The 14,745-nt window shown below is 32.2% G+C and overlaps 1 protein-coding gene across 1 annotated transcript; it reads right to left on the minus strand.

Annotated features, from left to right (window-relative positions):
- Positions 1-11,928: 11,928 nt before the first annotated feature.
- LOC149156735 (BTB/POZ domain-containing protein At1g63850-like) lies at positions 11,929-13,122 on the minus strand. The gene has a single exon (XM_089444850.1). It carries the CDS (start codon positions 13,120-13,122, stop codon positions 11,929-11,931), a length of 1,194 nt encoding a protein of 397 aa, XP_089300976.1.
- Between the last annotated feature and the right edge of the window lie 1,623 nt (positions 13,123-14,745).

Genomic DNA, 14,745 nt, shown 5'->3' on the forward strand with positions numbered 1-14,745 from the left:
TTATGATGAATTGTTCCAATGGAATATCCATGATAATTTACTAATCATCTCCACATCTTGCTTGAAAGACTAGTGTCTTCTTTACTACCACATGTTACGTCGATCAGTTTAACATATTATGTGATTGTATGTTACTTCATTTTCGATGTCCTTTTCTTAATGTCCATGGTTAGGCTTTTATCTCCATTCTTCCCATCTTCAAAATGCAACATCCTCAAAGAAAGAAAATCCAATAACCATTAATTAGGAGTTAGGCTCAACAACCATCTTGAATCCATTTTATATTTGAACCCATCATTCATATCAACTGGAATTTCATTTTCAAACTCTGCCATGATCATGAAAAGTAAGAAAAAATTCGGTAAAAATCACATCATCAGAGTTTTGTCAACACATTTCGAACCATCCAGTGTGGTTCATCACCAGGACAAGATGAAGAACCAGATCTTGGCATCAAGTTAAATAGATGGAGAGAAAATATTTAGTCATTATAATATAACAGTTAGATTTCACTAAATAAATAATATTTTAATATAAGGAAATAATTGTTAGAATATAGTTGTTAATATTGTCCATGATTGCCAAGTTGTTACTCTCATTAATCGTATTAGAGGATTCTATTATGAGGACAAGCATAAAAGACAATTAATACATTAAATAATTACTAAAATTTACTTTCCCACACATTACAACTATTTATTGGTAGTATATATGTTGCATTGCCCTTGTAGCACTAAATAAAGTTCCAAATTCCTATATCCTCCCTTAATTAACTATATAAACCTCATTCTGTCTAAAATGTAATAATAAACCTTTGTATTCACATAAAGTTACTCATATTCATGAAGTCATATAATTTCAATTTACTTTTGTTTTTTGAATGGTTAAACACATTTATCAATATTAACCAAGTTATGCTCATCATAACTTAGTCCACAATAGTAAAATTAATATTTATACAAAAATATAAATCACAATAAAGATTAATGTAAAATGTTTCCCAAAAATTTCATATGAAAACATTAACTTCTTAGATATTAAATTGTTGCATGTCTTACTTTTTTGAACCTTTTGTAGAATATTTGAATTCATTTTAATCATTCTTCCGAATTGTGGAATATTCAATTCGCTAACTTTAAAATGTTGTTAAAACAATTACACAAAATTATATCTTAACAAATATCATATAAAGACATTAACAATTAAATAAAAATAAAAATAAATATCATTTAAAAATATTATTAGTTAAATGAAAATAAAAAACAAACACAAAAATATTACCAATTATACTTTACCAAATGTATCATGAAAACATATAAATCATAATCATTTGAAAATATTAAAAGAACATTACCAAGTGAAAATGTACACAAGAGATCAATAAAAAGGTACTCTTTCACTTTATAAATAATTTATTTTCCTCTTTTTATTTTGTTTCAATATTTTAATTTAATCACTAGGTATCTTATATAAAAGAAGAAATACAATATGGATGAAAATGAGTTTCCTAAATTTGCTTCTAACTTTAGCTAAAACCTCCACCTTCGATTGAAGTGAGGGTGACATAAGGATGTCCAGTCTTGGTTAGACCATTGGGGAATAAAGAGGAGATGATCTTGCAGAATTTAGATAATATAAAAAGTAATAGATCATTGGGGAATAAAGAGGAGATCATCTTGCAAAATTCAGACAATATTAAAAATAATATTGCACTTCCAAATTTAAGGAGAAGTTGTGGGAAAATAAAGAGTTGGAGGGAAAAAAGGAAAGTGCAATATTATAAGGAGGTAATAAACCCCAATTTGGAAGACCAAAAATATCTCTCTGCCTTGACTAGTGTTAAGATGAAAATGAACATTTCCAATATCAGAATTAATTATAATGAGCTTCATAGTGAAATTAGGCATTGGTGAATTCTCAAAACACCGTGGGATGAAAGAGTTTGTCACTTATGCAGGCATTGGTGAATTCTCAAAACACCTTGGGATGAAAGATTTCGTCACCAATAATAGGAGGGTTGAAGATAAAAACCAATTTCTCTTAGTTTCTCCATCTTATACACACATGAAAGAGTTTTCCAGCAAGCCTAGGAAGGTTGAATCTTGTACTCACATTAAAACACTTTCTCTTAGATTGTCCATCTTATAGTAAAATTCAATTTCTCTTAGATTGTCCATCTTATAATCATATTAAAACATTTTCTCTTAGATTGTCTACCTTATACTCACATTCAATCTCATTCAAGCTTATAGGAATTACTAGTCACACATTTCAACTTATTCAATATTTTTCCACACAGGCTAACAAGTCTTCAAATAATAGAACTCAAATGGAGGGGGAATTAAACCCACTAGATACCACTAGAGCTATTGTCCTTTAACAACTTTCTTAACATTTTAACTCATCAAAAATATGGTGATTTGGGAACCCTTCTCTCACTTCTTTTTGAACATATAAATAAAACATTAAATAATCCTATTTAATCTATTACCTTCTTAAGGTGATAGACTATATAAGCCTTAGTGTGCATTAATCATCATAGTCATCATCCTTATACAAATTATCATGTCACTCCTCTTAATATAATTATAATAATACCATAAAGTTTTATTTTTATTTTTATATATAATAATTCAAAAATCTATAATTAATCTTTTATTTTATAAAATTTCATATTACTTTTAACTTATCTCTATCTCTATATTATTACTTTAACAATGGTTATCATTAATTTATAACAAAATTAACTAATTTTTAAATCCTAAATTTTCAAGAAATTAAAAACATATAATTTAATTATTAACTAGAAATAATTACATAATATTTATAATTTATTTAAACGAATTTTTATTTTTTTGAAATAAATCAATAGTTATAATGAAAATATTGAAAATCCAAAATAACTTTTAAAAATAAAATTTATTGAATTATACATTTTTGAAAATATATTAACTTTCACTCAATAAACCACTAGAGTAACATTTTTGGTAAAAATAATTATAAATAGTAATTAATTAATATTATTAAAAGATTAAAATTAAACAATTTAAAATTCAAATATTAAAATAGATATTCATTTCTCTATATTTAATAAAAAATAATTATTTTAATTTATAGCATAATTATATATTAATAAAAACAAATCTCAAATCAAATTTACACACACTTATTTATATCTATCTATCTATATATATATATATATACAAGGCAAAGCCTAAAAATTGTTACAACTATTATTATTATTATCATGAATTTTACTACATCTTAATCACATATTGGAAGTCAATATTTTCATACTCACCAACTTATAACTTCTTTAATCATTCATATATATATATATATCATTTTTTTTCAAATTTACATGACTTTCCTTCGTACTATTAAGATTATATATATAATGTATTTGGTTATTTTCTAAGTGGACAGTATCATATACACTGAGATTCCCATTTCATAGAAACTTAAACCATGTTTTTACATGGTAATAGGGTTTCCACTCTATTAACACTCCAGAAATAACTTTCTCAAACCTAACTTGCTCCATCCTCGATTTATGTGTTAGCATAGGACCCACAGATAGTCCAAATTCCATGTCTTGAACTCTACATTAAATGGAGTTATCTATTGTAAAATTTTTCTGACAATCAACAATTCTCGTAATAACTCCAACATTCGTCTATTCAAAGAGTGACAAAAATGGTGGGCCCGAGCATCAATGTATGCAGGTTCAGAGAACCCTCAATCGAGATAAGGGTTGCCCTTTTATACAAATACAACCAACTATAATAAAATTGGAATAGGATCAACTATTAAAAAATGGCAAAGAAATATATGGTTCCCTTTTGCTTTAACACACTCTAGTGGGATGGATTCTCAACTGTGAACAATTTTATGTATGTTAAAGGGAGCACATAACAATTCATATAATTAAAGAGTTCAGGCTTCTGTGATCCATATCAAGATTGTGAGAGATTTTTCAGCGAAAATCACATGGATCATTCTTAATAGGGATGATTACCGCAGCAAGATGTTGGATCATCTTCATAATAGTGGTAGCTACAAAAAGCTTCCCAAAAATCCTTTGAAGAAGGTGGCTAGAAATGTGGCTGTGGCCATAAAATCCATTGGCTCATTGAGTTCCTTGCACCATAAGCTCTTTGAAAGCAACCCTATTACCCCCTGAATCTATGGCCTCCCCAAGATTCACAAGGAAGGTGCCCCCTTAAGGCCCATCGTCAACACCATTGGAGGCCCTACCTACCTTCTTGCGAAGTTCCTTGCGTTAAAGCTTAAGCCCTTAGTTGGTCGTACGGAGTCCTTCGTAAAAGACTCTGCTTCCTTTATCGAAGAACTAAAGGATATTAAGCTTGATCCTGGGGACATTCTTGTTAGTTTTGATGTTGTCTCCCTGTTCACTTGCATCCCTATTAATGAGGCCATGGATGTGATCAACCGTCGAGCAGATCCTGACACGGCCAGGTTGGTTGAGATCTGTCTCACTTCCACTTTCTTTATTTTTGAGGGAGAGTTCTTCGAGCAAACCTGTGGGGTTGCGATGGGCTCACCCCTGTCCCCTATTGTTGCAAACCTATTTATGGAAGATTTTGAGTCCAAGGCTCTGAACTCTTCTCGGCTCTTGCCCAAGTTGTGGAGAAGGTACGTGGATGACACCAATGTCATCTGGTCTCATGGCCAGGATGAGCTTGATCTCTTCTTTGATCATCTCAACAAGCAATCCTCAGCCATTAAGTTCACCAAGGAGCAGGAATTTGATGGATGCCTTCCTTTCCTTGATATTCTTATTTCCAAGAATAGTGATGGTTCCCTCACCCATCAAGTTTTTCGAAAGAAAACTCATACAGAGCAGTATCTTCATGCCAGTTCCCACCATTTCCCGGCTCAAAAGATGGGTGTTCTCAATACCCTTGCTACTCGGGCCCTAAGGATCTCGGATAAGAATAGCTTTGAGAAAGAAAAATCCCATTTACTTGATGTCTTTGTTGAGAATGGTTATAGTAGATACATGGGTCAGAGGGCTTTCCTTAAAGCTTCCAAGAATTTTCGGTCTAAAAGAGAATCGAAAGAGCGAATTCCAGGTGTCCATCTTCCGTATATTCAGGGGACCACCGATAGAATTGGAAGGATTCTCAGGAATCATAGTATCCCTGTGACCTTTAGGCCCCTAAACACCATTCGTATGTCCCTCAGATCAGTGAAGGATCCGATCGACCCTAAGGATATGAAGGGCGTTTATCTGATCCCTTGTTCCTGTAGGACCGCCTATATTGGGGAGACTGGTCGCTCCATTAATCATAGGATTAGTGAGCACACAACGGATCTTAGGCATAGGAGAGCTAAGTCTTCCGCCTTAGCTGAACATGTTGAGAAAACCAATCATCATGTTTGTATTGAGGAGGCTAGTGTTATTGCTAAGGTCTCGCATTTCCATCATCGAAAATTTAGAGAAGCGCTTGAGATTGAAAAGAGACCAAGCAATCTCAATAGAGAGGATGGCTGGAAAGTCAGTAGGTGTTGGGTCCCTGCTCTTTCGTCCTAGTCATTCTTCCGCCTTCCTCGTTAAGTTTTTTCTTTTTTCTTTTATCTTTATTTTTAATTATTATTATTTTATTATTATTTATTTATTTATTTATTATTTATATTTCTTTATTTATTTATCATTTTATTTTATTTTATTTTTATTATTTATTTATTTATTTTATTATTATTATTTATTTTATTTATCTATTTATTTATTTATTTATGTTTTCAAATTTATTTATTTATTTTTTTTAACATTATTTTTAACTGATTTTATTTATTTAATATTATTTATTTTATTTTATTTAATTAATTTTTCTCTTTTAGTGTGTTTATTTATTAGTTTTATTATTTTTTACCAAATAGCTTTTAACTTTGATAATACTTAGAAATTAGATTTCATTTCAATTAATTTTATATATATCTTTTATGACCTTAAGGTCCTTTATATAACTAATCTTCCATTTAAATTCTAATCTAATTATTTTTAACTGATTTTTCTAACTAGCGTAACATCTTTTGATATTCTTTATTTTATTTTGTTATTATAAGGTCCTCTATGCACCTGATTTTCCTTTTAATTATTAATTAATTATTAATTATTTTTAATAATACTTTTAAATATAATTGCTTTATATATTTTTATTTAGACATTTAAATTTTTTTTCATATATTATAAGGTCATGTATTTATCTAAATTCTAACTAACTCATATTTTTATTAATATTTCTTGAATACCCTCGATAATATTTTATTTATTTTTATAGATACTGGTCCTTAATCTTACTAATTAAACTAATTTAATAATTTTGACCCCGGTCCTATTGTCAAACTAGCTGTTGGTCTAGTTAGCTGTTGGAGGCTCCGCTCACACTATTTAGCATGCTACGCTGGATCTGTTTCTTCAACTTGTCCTGACGATGAACCACACTAGTTGGTTCGAAACGCGTCGAAAAATGGTACTCCATGTGATTTTCGCTGAAAAATCTCTCACAACAATTCATATAAGTCAGTTGAATATTTATATTTTACAAATATATATTTGAATTCCTCAGCCTCTTGGAATCCCCAGTTGTCCCGATTTGGGATCACATCCTTGACTGCCTCCACATTTGTACATAAATCCTTCGAGACCCTTCCATTTTTTCTCTTATGGGTCATCTGGAGAGCACGTAATGCACTGATCTTTGATTCCTCCCAGTCTTCTGTCTACAGAACCAACTCTTCGATCATGGCCCTCTTTAAAGAATTTTCTCCTAAGCCCTTCCCTTCTCCTCACCCCTCTCGCTCCTCCTTTGATCTTTGGTCTTCCTTTCTAGTTGGCTTCTTTGATGGAGCCAGTTCCTTTGGGTCATGTGGCTGTAGAATGATCATTTATCTAGAACCTGATCACCTCTTCAGATTCCTTTGGTTTGGTGGAAAGGGTTTGAATACTAGGGTCAAGCTTCTGGCCTTATGGGGCACTCTCTATTGTGCTTCATGGATTGGATTGACAAGCATTTCCATCTTTGGGGACTCTAAAGTTATTATCAATTAGGCCAACAACCGATGTAAACTTCAGAATCTGAATCTTCTCTCTTGGAAATAGCAGATCATAACTTTATCTCAATCGTTCCTTCAAATTTCCTTCTCTCACATGTATTTGATCACAACAAGGAAGCTGAAATTTTGTCCAAAATCGGATGTTCTACCTCGTTGGGCTCGATCCACTTCTAGGAATTCATCTCAGACTCTCTTCTTCACTTGGGACAAATCACCTACTAACTCTTCTCCTGATCCATTTTTGAGCTAGGCCTCCTACTTTTTGGCCCTTAGCATTTTTTATTATTGGTGCTTTCTCTTGATGTTGCTTTCTACTACATGTTCACTGCAGTATTATTTCCTTTTTGTCCAGACATTGGATGTGGAGTTGGTTATTTCATTGCATCAATAACTTTGTTGTTATGGATAATCTTCATGTCTTTGTTTCTACTTTCTGCTATTGTTGTTATTTTTAGGAGGATGCATATATGTTTCTTAGGTTGCACCCGAGGAATTTCACAAAAGAGCATCTATTATCCAATGGGAAGGATGACTCTTGCAATTTGTTATTCATATTTTAGATGCATAATTAATTAGCTAAAATCTAGAGAAATGCATAATCTTTTAAGAAGGACCTAGTCTATTAGGTGATGCCTTGAATTTCTAGACATATAGTGACAAATGACAAGCCAATGGTCAAATCAAATTTAAGGTTCCTCAAATTTTATGTGGATAAACTTTTGAAAATCTAGGAACCCATTCAAATTTAATGATAAAATCTTAATAGAAGGAATATCCTTATAATAAACACTTTTTAATTGAAAAATATACAAAAGGACTAATTTTTCCTTGTGATTTCAAAAAATCTCATCAAATTTAAGTAATCTTCTTAAATTTGAAGAAGGTTTATGTAGTATACCTAAGGTATATTATAAGAAATATTATCATAATGCAGTAAATAAATATCATGTAACAATTGTTCTATAACTAATCAATATTACATATTAATGATTATATTACATAATAACTACCATATGACTATTGTTACATAATACTTATTTATTACATTACAATCATAAATTTAATAACATATCTAAGGTATATTACATTTTTTGAAATAATTAAATTGTAGCTAATGGTTAAGGACATGTGTTTTTTTAGGGAAGTCAAATATTCAAATCTAAAAGGGGTTTCCCATATTCACATTTATTTTATAGTAGAGCCAAAATGATTGAAATATTTTATTTATAATCCAATTTTTTATTTTTTATTAATATTTTTTAAATGCCACATATTAATTTTATATTAAGAATTGAAAGAATTGCACACCTCCCTTTTATTATTTTTATTAGGAATTATTGTTAAGAAATATATATATATATATATATATATATATATATATATATAATTATTTTCTTTCATATATATAATAGTATGGATATTTAAATAGTTTATCTAAATCTTGTATTGAAATATTTTTAACAAGTGTACAAATTATACATCTTCCACATTTAAAATTGGATATATATTTATTTTCTATACTTTTAATTAATGCAAGCATAGGAAGAGTGAGATTATTTATATTTTACAGTACAACCACATTAAAAATATTAATGTGGTTGATATAGCCTAAGGCTTCATAAATATAACAAGCAATCCTCTCGTAGAGGCATTGGGGGAATAGCTTGTTACATTAAGAAGAACATCTTCCCCCATGCTAGGATTTATAAAAACGACCCTCACAACCAATATAGTTGGATAGAGATCAGAGACATTAATAATAAAAAGTCCTAAATGGCAATATGTTATTTCCCCCCATCAATTCTAACTTCTATAAGAAGAAGATTCTAGATAAAAATAACCCTTACAATGGTTTAGAGAATGATGTTTCTAGCCTAAGGAATGACGGTAATATCCTTTTAATAGGTGACTTTAATGCTCGAACTTCAAACAACCAAGCTATTATTCTAAGCAATCATTCCAACCCTAATCCTCTTTGGTTAGATGAAGACCCTATTCTATCTAGTAGGTGAAAAAGGAGCTCTGAAGACCTCGGGAAAATTTGTTTGGGTCGGAGCTAGTCAAGCTCTGTAGTGCTCAGGATCTCATAATTTGCATCAGTCTAAAAAAGTGGCCCAATTTCAGCAAGATGACCTGCATCCATGGACTTGGTAGCAACGTGGTAGACTATGTTATTTCCGATCTCCCATTATACAACGAAATAATAAATTTTGACATCTTAAACGACCACGAACCTGAATCTGATCATAGGCCTTTACTTATAACTCCCAATTTTGTCATGCATAGAGTTCCCACAAAAAATAATACTTACAGCCAAAAGAACTTAATATTTGATAGAAATAAAATGATCTCTTTCTAAATGAATTAAAAACTAATTTGCTTCCTTTATCTAGCATAGACAACATAGAAGACCTCTATCATAATTTTACTACAACCCTGTCATATTCTATTAACAAGTTCTCAATTGAAGTTTCAAATAATAAAGGAAATAGCAAAACCAATCCATGGTATGACAAAGATTGTAAAAGTGTGAGGACAGCAATTAAGGAAGCTATTGATGAATCTCTTAAAATGGACAAGATAAAAATATACAAAGTCCTAACTAAAAGGAAAAAGAGGCAGTACATTCGTCAAAGACAGGAGAATCTCTTACACCTCTCTCAAGTAGCTCCTAAGAATTTTGGAGGCAGGTTCTAACTAGGAAGACTAAAGATAATAATAAAATTGCTCTTCACAATTGGAATTCCTATCTTAAAAAGCTTTATGAATCTCCAAATGTCATGGATAATTTGGAAACCCTGCTCACAACGAAAGAAGTTCTCTTTAGAAGACATTAAGTTTGGGGTTAATCAACTCGCTAATGGGAAAGCTAAGGGCATTGAAGGTCCTGTCCTCATCCCCCACATTCACAAGATTTTCAATCAAGCAGTCAAGCAAGGGTTCCCTAAACCTTGGACTGAGAGCCTCATTATCCCTATTTTTGAAAGTGGGGATACAAATAATCCCTCTAATTATCAGACAATTATGATCAGCCCTCTCTTAGCCATGTTATATGGTAGTATTTTGTAAAAGAATTTAAGCATATGGCTTGAAAGTGAAGGTAAGCAGGCTAAAGGAAAAACAAGTTTTAGAAGGCATCACTCAACAACAGACCACCTCATTATGCCTAGGATCATTGCGGAGGAATGTCGTAATGATAAATCCAATTTATTTTGTTGCTTTGTGGACTTTAGAAAGGCTTTCGATATGGTTCCTAGATACAACCTTTGGAATAGATTAGAAGAGCTAAAGGTTCCTCTCGAGTTGAGAGCTACCATTATAAGGTTATACGAGAATGTAATTGCCAAGCTAAAGAGCAATGAGGGGTGGTCGAAAGATATTAAGTGTAACATCAGAGTTAAACAAGGTTGCCCCCTCTCCCCTACCCTATTTGGCATTTACATCGATAAGCTTGAAGGCTATTTAGAGGAAGTAGGATGTGATGGCACGATCTTAGCTGGGATAGTCGTCATCCTTCTTTTCTATGCTGACGATATTGTTCTTTTGGCAAGGTGCCCATCTGATCTTGATAAGCAACTCAAGCTTCTTAAGGATTTCTGCTCTACCATGGGTATGACTATTAACACTAACAAAACAAAAGTTATGATTATCAAATCCAAGGACACTTATGCTAATTTTATGTATGACAATAATAACTTGGAGGAAGTGTATTCTTACAAGTACATAGGAATTGATATTCATCACAAGGTCAACTGGAACCACAACATTGAGAAAATGATTAATGGGGGGTGGAAAGCTTATTTTAGTCTTGGAAATAATTGTAAAACAACAAACTTCGTAATGTGGGATAAAAATAAGTTCCTCTTTGAAACTTTAGTCACTGCTATTATCTTATATGGTTGTGAGGTTTGGGGTTGCAGCATCTCCAAAGAATCATGGAGAAAGATTGAGCAAATCCAGAAGCGTTTTATAACTTATAACTTGAAAATTAAAAGTAATACACCCTATCCTATTCTCCTTATAGAAGTAGGTCTTTCCCCTATTGAGAGCCTAGCTATGATTACGTTTCTGCTATAAAAGCACAAACTCAATAACATAGATGATCATAGGCTCAATCGGGGGTGGCATAAAGACACAAGGGCCTAGTTAAACTATTAATTTATTAAAAGTCAATGCAACCTCATAAATTCTTTAATACATTACAAGCATTGAAAAGCATTAAGTCTAAGCATGTGCTCAGCACATTTCCTTGAGAATCAATCTATACCCTTAATTACAAGAAAAAATAAAAATCAATAGATTTTATTCATCTTAAGTTGAAATACAAATCCTTTTACAATAATGCTTTTAATTAAAACTAACCACTAACCAAATAAATATATTTATTTTTGTTTCTAATTATGGTTATATTTTATTTTTATTTAAAAGAAAAAAATAATTAATCACAATATTGATATAAAATCACAAAATATGTGAGTCAGAACTTTAATTCCAGAAATTCTAAATTCAAATCTTCCTTAAATAAACAATACAATTATACATAAATAATCCAACAGCAAACCCTATATCATGCCGGGTATAACCCATTCGAATAAAACTAGATAATAACATATGATCATATACTAAATCTAACCGCAAGCTCTACATCCTGCAGGGCATAACCCATTGGAATAATGAAAATCATCCATTGGAATAATGAAAATCATTAATAATAATAACAGGACAAATGACAGAGCAAAGCTCACTGTAAGCGAATGCTTTGACCTAAACAACTAAATCGAATAGCAGAACATGAAAATGGAAAGAAATCAAAACAAAACGACTAAAAATAGCCTGCCATGACACAAGCTATGCGGTTGTGTCAATAATCTTGCCATTCTTGATGGCATCCTGCACTTTCTGAGCCCACCACTTGAGCGCATTACTGTTGTCCATTGATAGTCTTTTGAATACGTCCTTCCAAAAGTTGTAAATTATTTTTTGATTAGGGAGGGAAAGGGTGTCAGCCACATCTATAATTCCTCTCTCCAATGCCCACAATTTTTCAGGGTGCATAGGCTGATCCGCAATCAGCATAACCATGGTATCCAACCAATTGGTCAGAAATGAAACCCGAAATGAAGCAGAATTAATAATCTCCCCATTCCCTATTGCAGTTAGAATGCGATCAAGTAAAATATCTACTTTAATTTTCACACCAACGCGACTGTATTTTGCCGAATAACGAAGGTAAGCATCAGCGCAAAATAATTCAATAAATGTTTGATAGAGCTTCCCATCACAGCCTCTAATAATGTCAAAGAGCCACAATAGATTTGACCAAGCATTAACAGCTACTTCTTCTGCCTCACTAAACTCATTAAATTTAATACGTTCTACGTTGGCACGAAATTCTTCCAACAGTGCTTCCCTACACGTTTCTGCAATGCCCTTAACTGAGGACTTCTTTGCGGCCTCAAAGAATCCTACAATATATTTCTCCACTTCCCTGCGACGTACGCTATTGTTTGATCTACAAGACATTGTAGACAACATGTCTTGTAAAGTTTGTTTCAGCATATCTAAATCCTCACAACTTGACTTGTCACGACTAATACAAAGTCTGACAGCTAATTCCGGCAAAATGTTTATGCGCAAAGAGGAGAGCGTGGCCGGAAGTTTGGATTCTTGCTCCGGACTCCAACTAACAGCTTCCAAATATTTCATGCATTGTTTTACCCCCTTATGAAATATCATTTGAGAAACAACTGGTAGAATATCCAGGGCTTCATCCACACCAGAGAAACAAAAGTGTTCATCTGCTTCACACGAATACATGAGCTCAAAACATTTAAGAAAAATCTCTGCACTAACATTTATCTTGAGTTCAAGGGGCTGCTCATTCAGAGACCGGCCCTGAGAAAGCCAGGCTTCATAAAGAATTGTTTCTTTCAAAACTTGAGAATGGAGGTATATATTTGTTTCGTCTCCATTTTCATCGATCAGCCGTAATTTTATGTCAGCGGTTTCTTGATCACCAAATTGAAACAATTGTTTCGCCATTGCTACTATTGCAAAGCTTATGGAAGAGTCTCTTTTAGATTAAAGTACTTCCCCAAGGAACCCACTTTCGGTATAGATAAATATTTTGATATGGTTTCAGAATAAAAGAATAATTAGAGTCTCGCAAATTGTTTAGCCGCACTATGATTTGTTGTCTTCTATTTTTTCTTTCATTTATAGTCTATTTGTACCTGTTCATGTTCATGGCACTGAGGTCGGCTTATTTATTTATTTATTTATACATGTTTATGGTTGCTTCGGCCATGCGGTCGGAAAGCTCAACAAAGAGTGGTTAAGTTGGTGGATTATACCGGATTTTGTGGAAAGGAAAATGAGTTGGTGGATTATACCGGATTTTGTGGAAAGGAAAATGTCGGGGGGACGAAATCGGAGGTGGTTTATGATCGAGGAGGTTATATGTATAACCTCCTCGATTTGGCGGAAAGTAGGATTTCAGAGAGAAGGAAACATACAATAATTTATAATGGACTTCAAACCATCACATGCTATTATATCTCAGGGTCATGCTATTATCAACCAAAACCACATCAAATTCAATCGGGTCACCTGCAAACTCACTTTCATATTGAACATCATATGGTGTGGGAAACTTGAAATTAGTTGAGTAGATAGCCAAAGGGGTAGGGTGGCAAAAAGTGAAAAATAAATAAATATGCTATAAAAATTAATGGGATGAGAATTTGGTCGTGAATAGATAGTTGATAACGGTAATAGTATGCAAATTTCCTCGTGAATGGATAGTTGATGATGGCCGTGGTGAATGTTTAGTTGATGATGGCCATGGTGAATGTTGGCTTCACTGATAGTTTTATTCACAAGGGGATATTTAATAGTTTTATTCATTAGGGGATATTTAAAAAGTTGTGGGGGCGATTTTAGTTGTGATAATATATGGTTAAATTTATTTAATTTAGTTGGCACATGGTGTAAGATAATAGTGGTACATTCGTTGTGCACTTGGGAGAAATAACTTAGTTGTGAGATTTAAAATGATAATGATGCATCATACCAAAGCTCTTTGTACTTGGGATACATTAAGAGTTTAAGTTTGTTTTTTAAGGACGAATCCAAAATGTTTATGGGGTAGAATTTTTAATATATAAGAATAATTAAAGATGTGCACATGTTACATTTGGAGAAGGTAATGGTTTTGAATTAAATGAAATGGTGTGTCGTCAAAGTTATGGAATAAATAAAAGTAGTATTGATACACTTTGTTTTAGGCCATTTTTGCAATTGGAAGAGACGAAAGGCTTGGATTTTTTCTATTTGTCGTTATGGATAATATCAAAGTGTTTATGGGCTCGAATTTCCTTAGACAAAACCAAAATAACAAGGATGTACACATGCTAAGTGTTTATGGGCTCGAATTTCCTTAGACAAAACCAAGATAACAAGGATGTACACATGCTACTCTTATAGAAGGTGATGCTTAAAAAGGTGATGGTTATGAATTAAATGTAGTGTGTAGTCAAAGATATGGGGATAATATGGGGATAATAATGGGATGAACAAAGTATCATTGGTGCACTTTGTTTCAAGCCTAGCGAGGAGGGTAGGTATTGAAATGAATAATTTTTATGCTAATATTAGTTAGTGACT

The sequence above is a fragment of the Pinus tabuliformis genome, chromosome 9 (genome assembly GCF_031772625.1).
Source record: "Pinus tabuliformis cultivar Carrire ecotype Pingquan chromosome 9, CPIR1, whole genome shotgun sequence".
NCBI lineage: Eukaryota > Viridiplantae > Streptophyta > Pinopsida > Pinales > Pinaceae > Pinus > Pinus tabuliformis.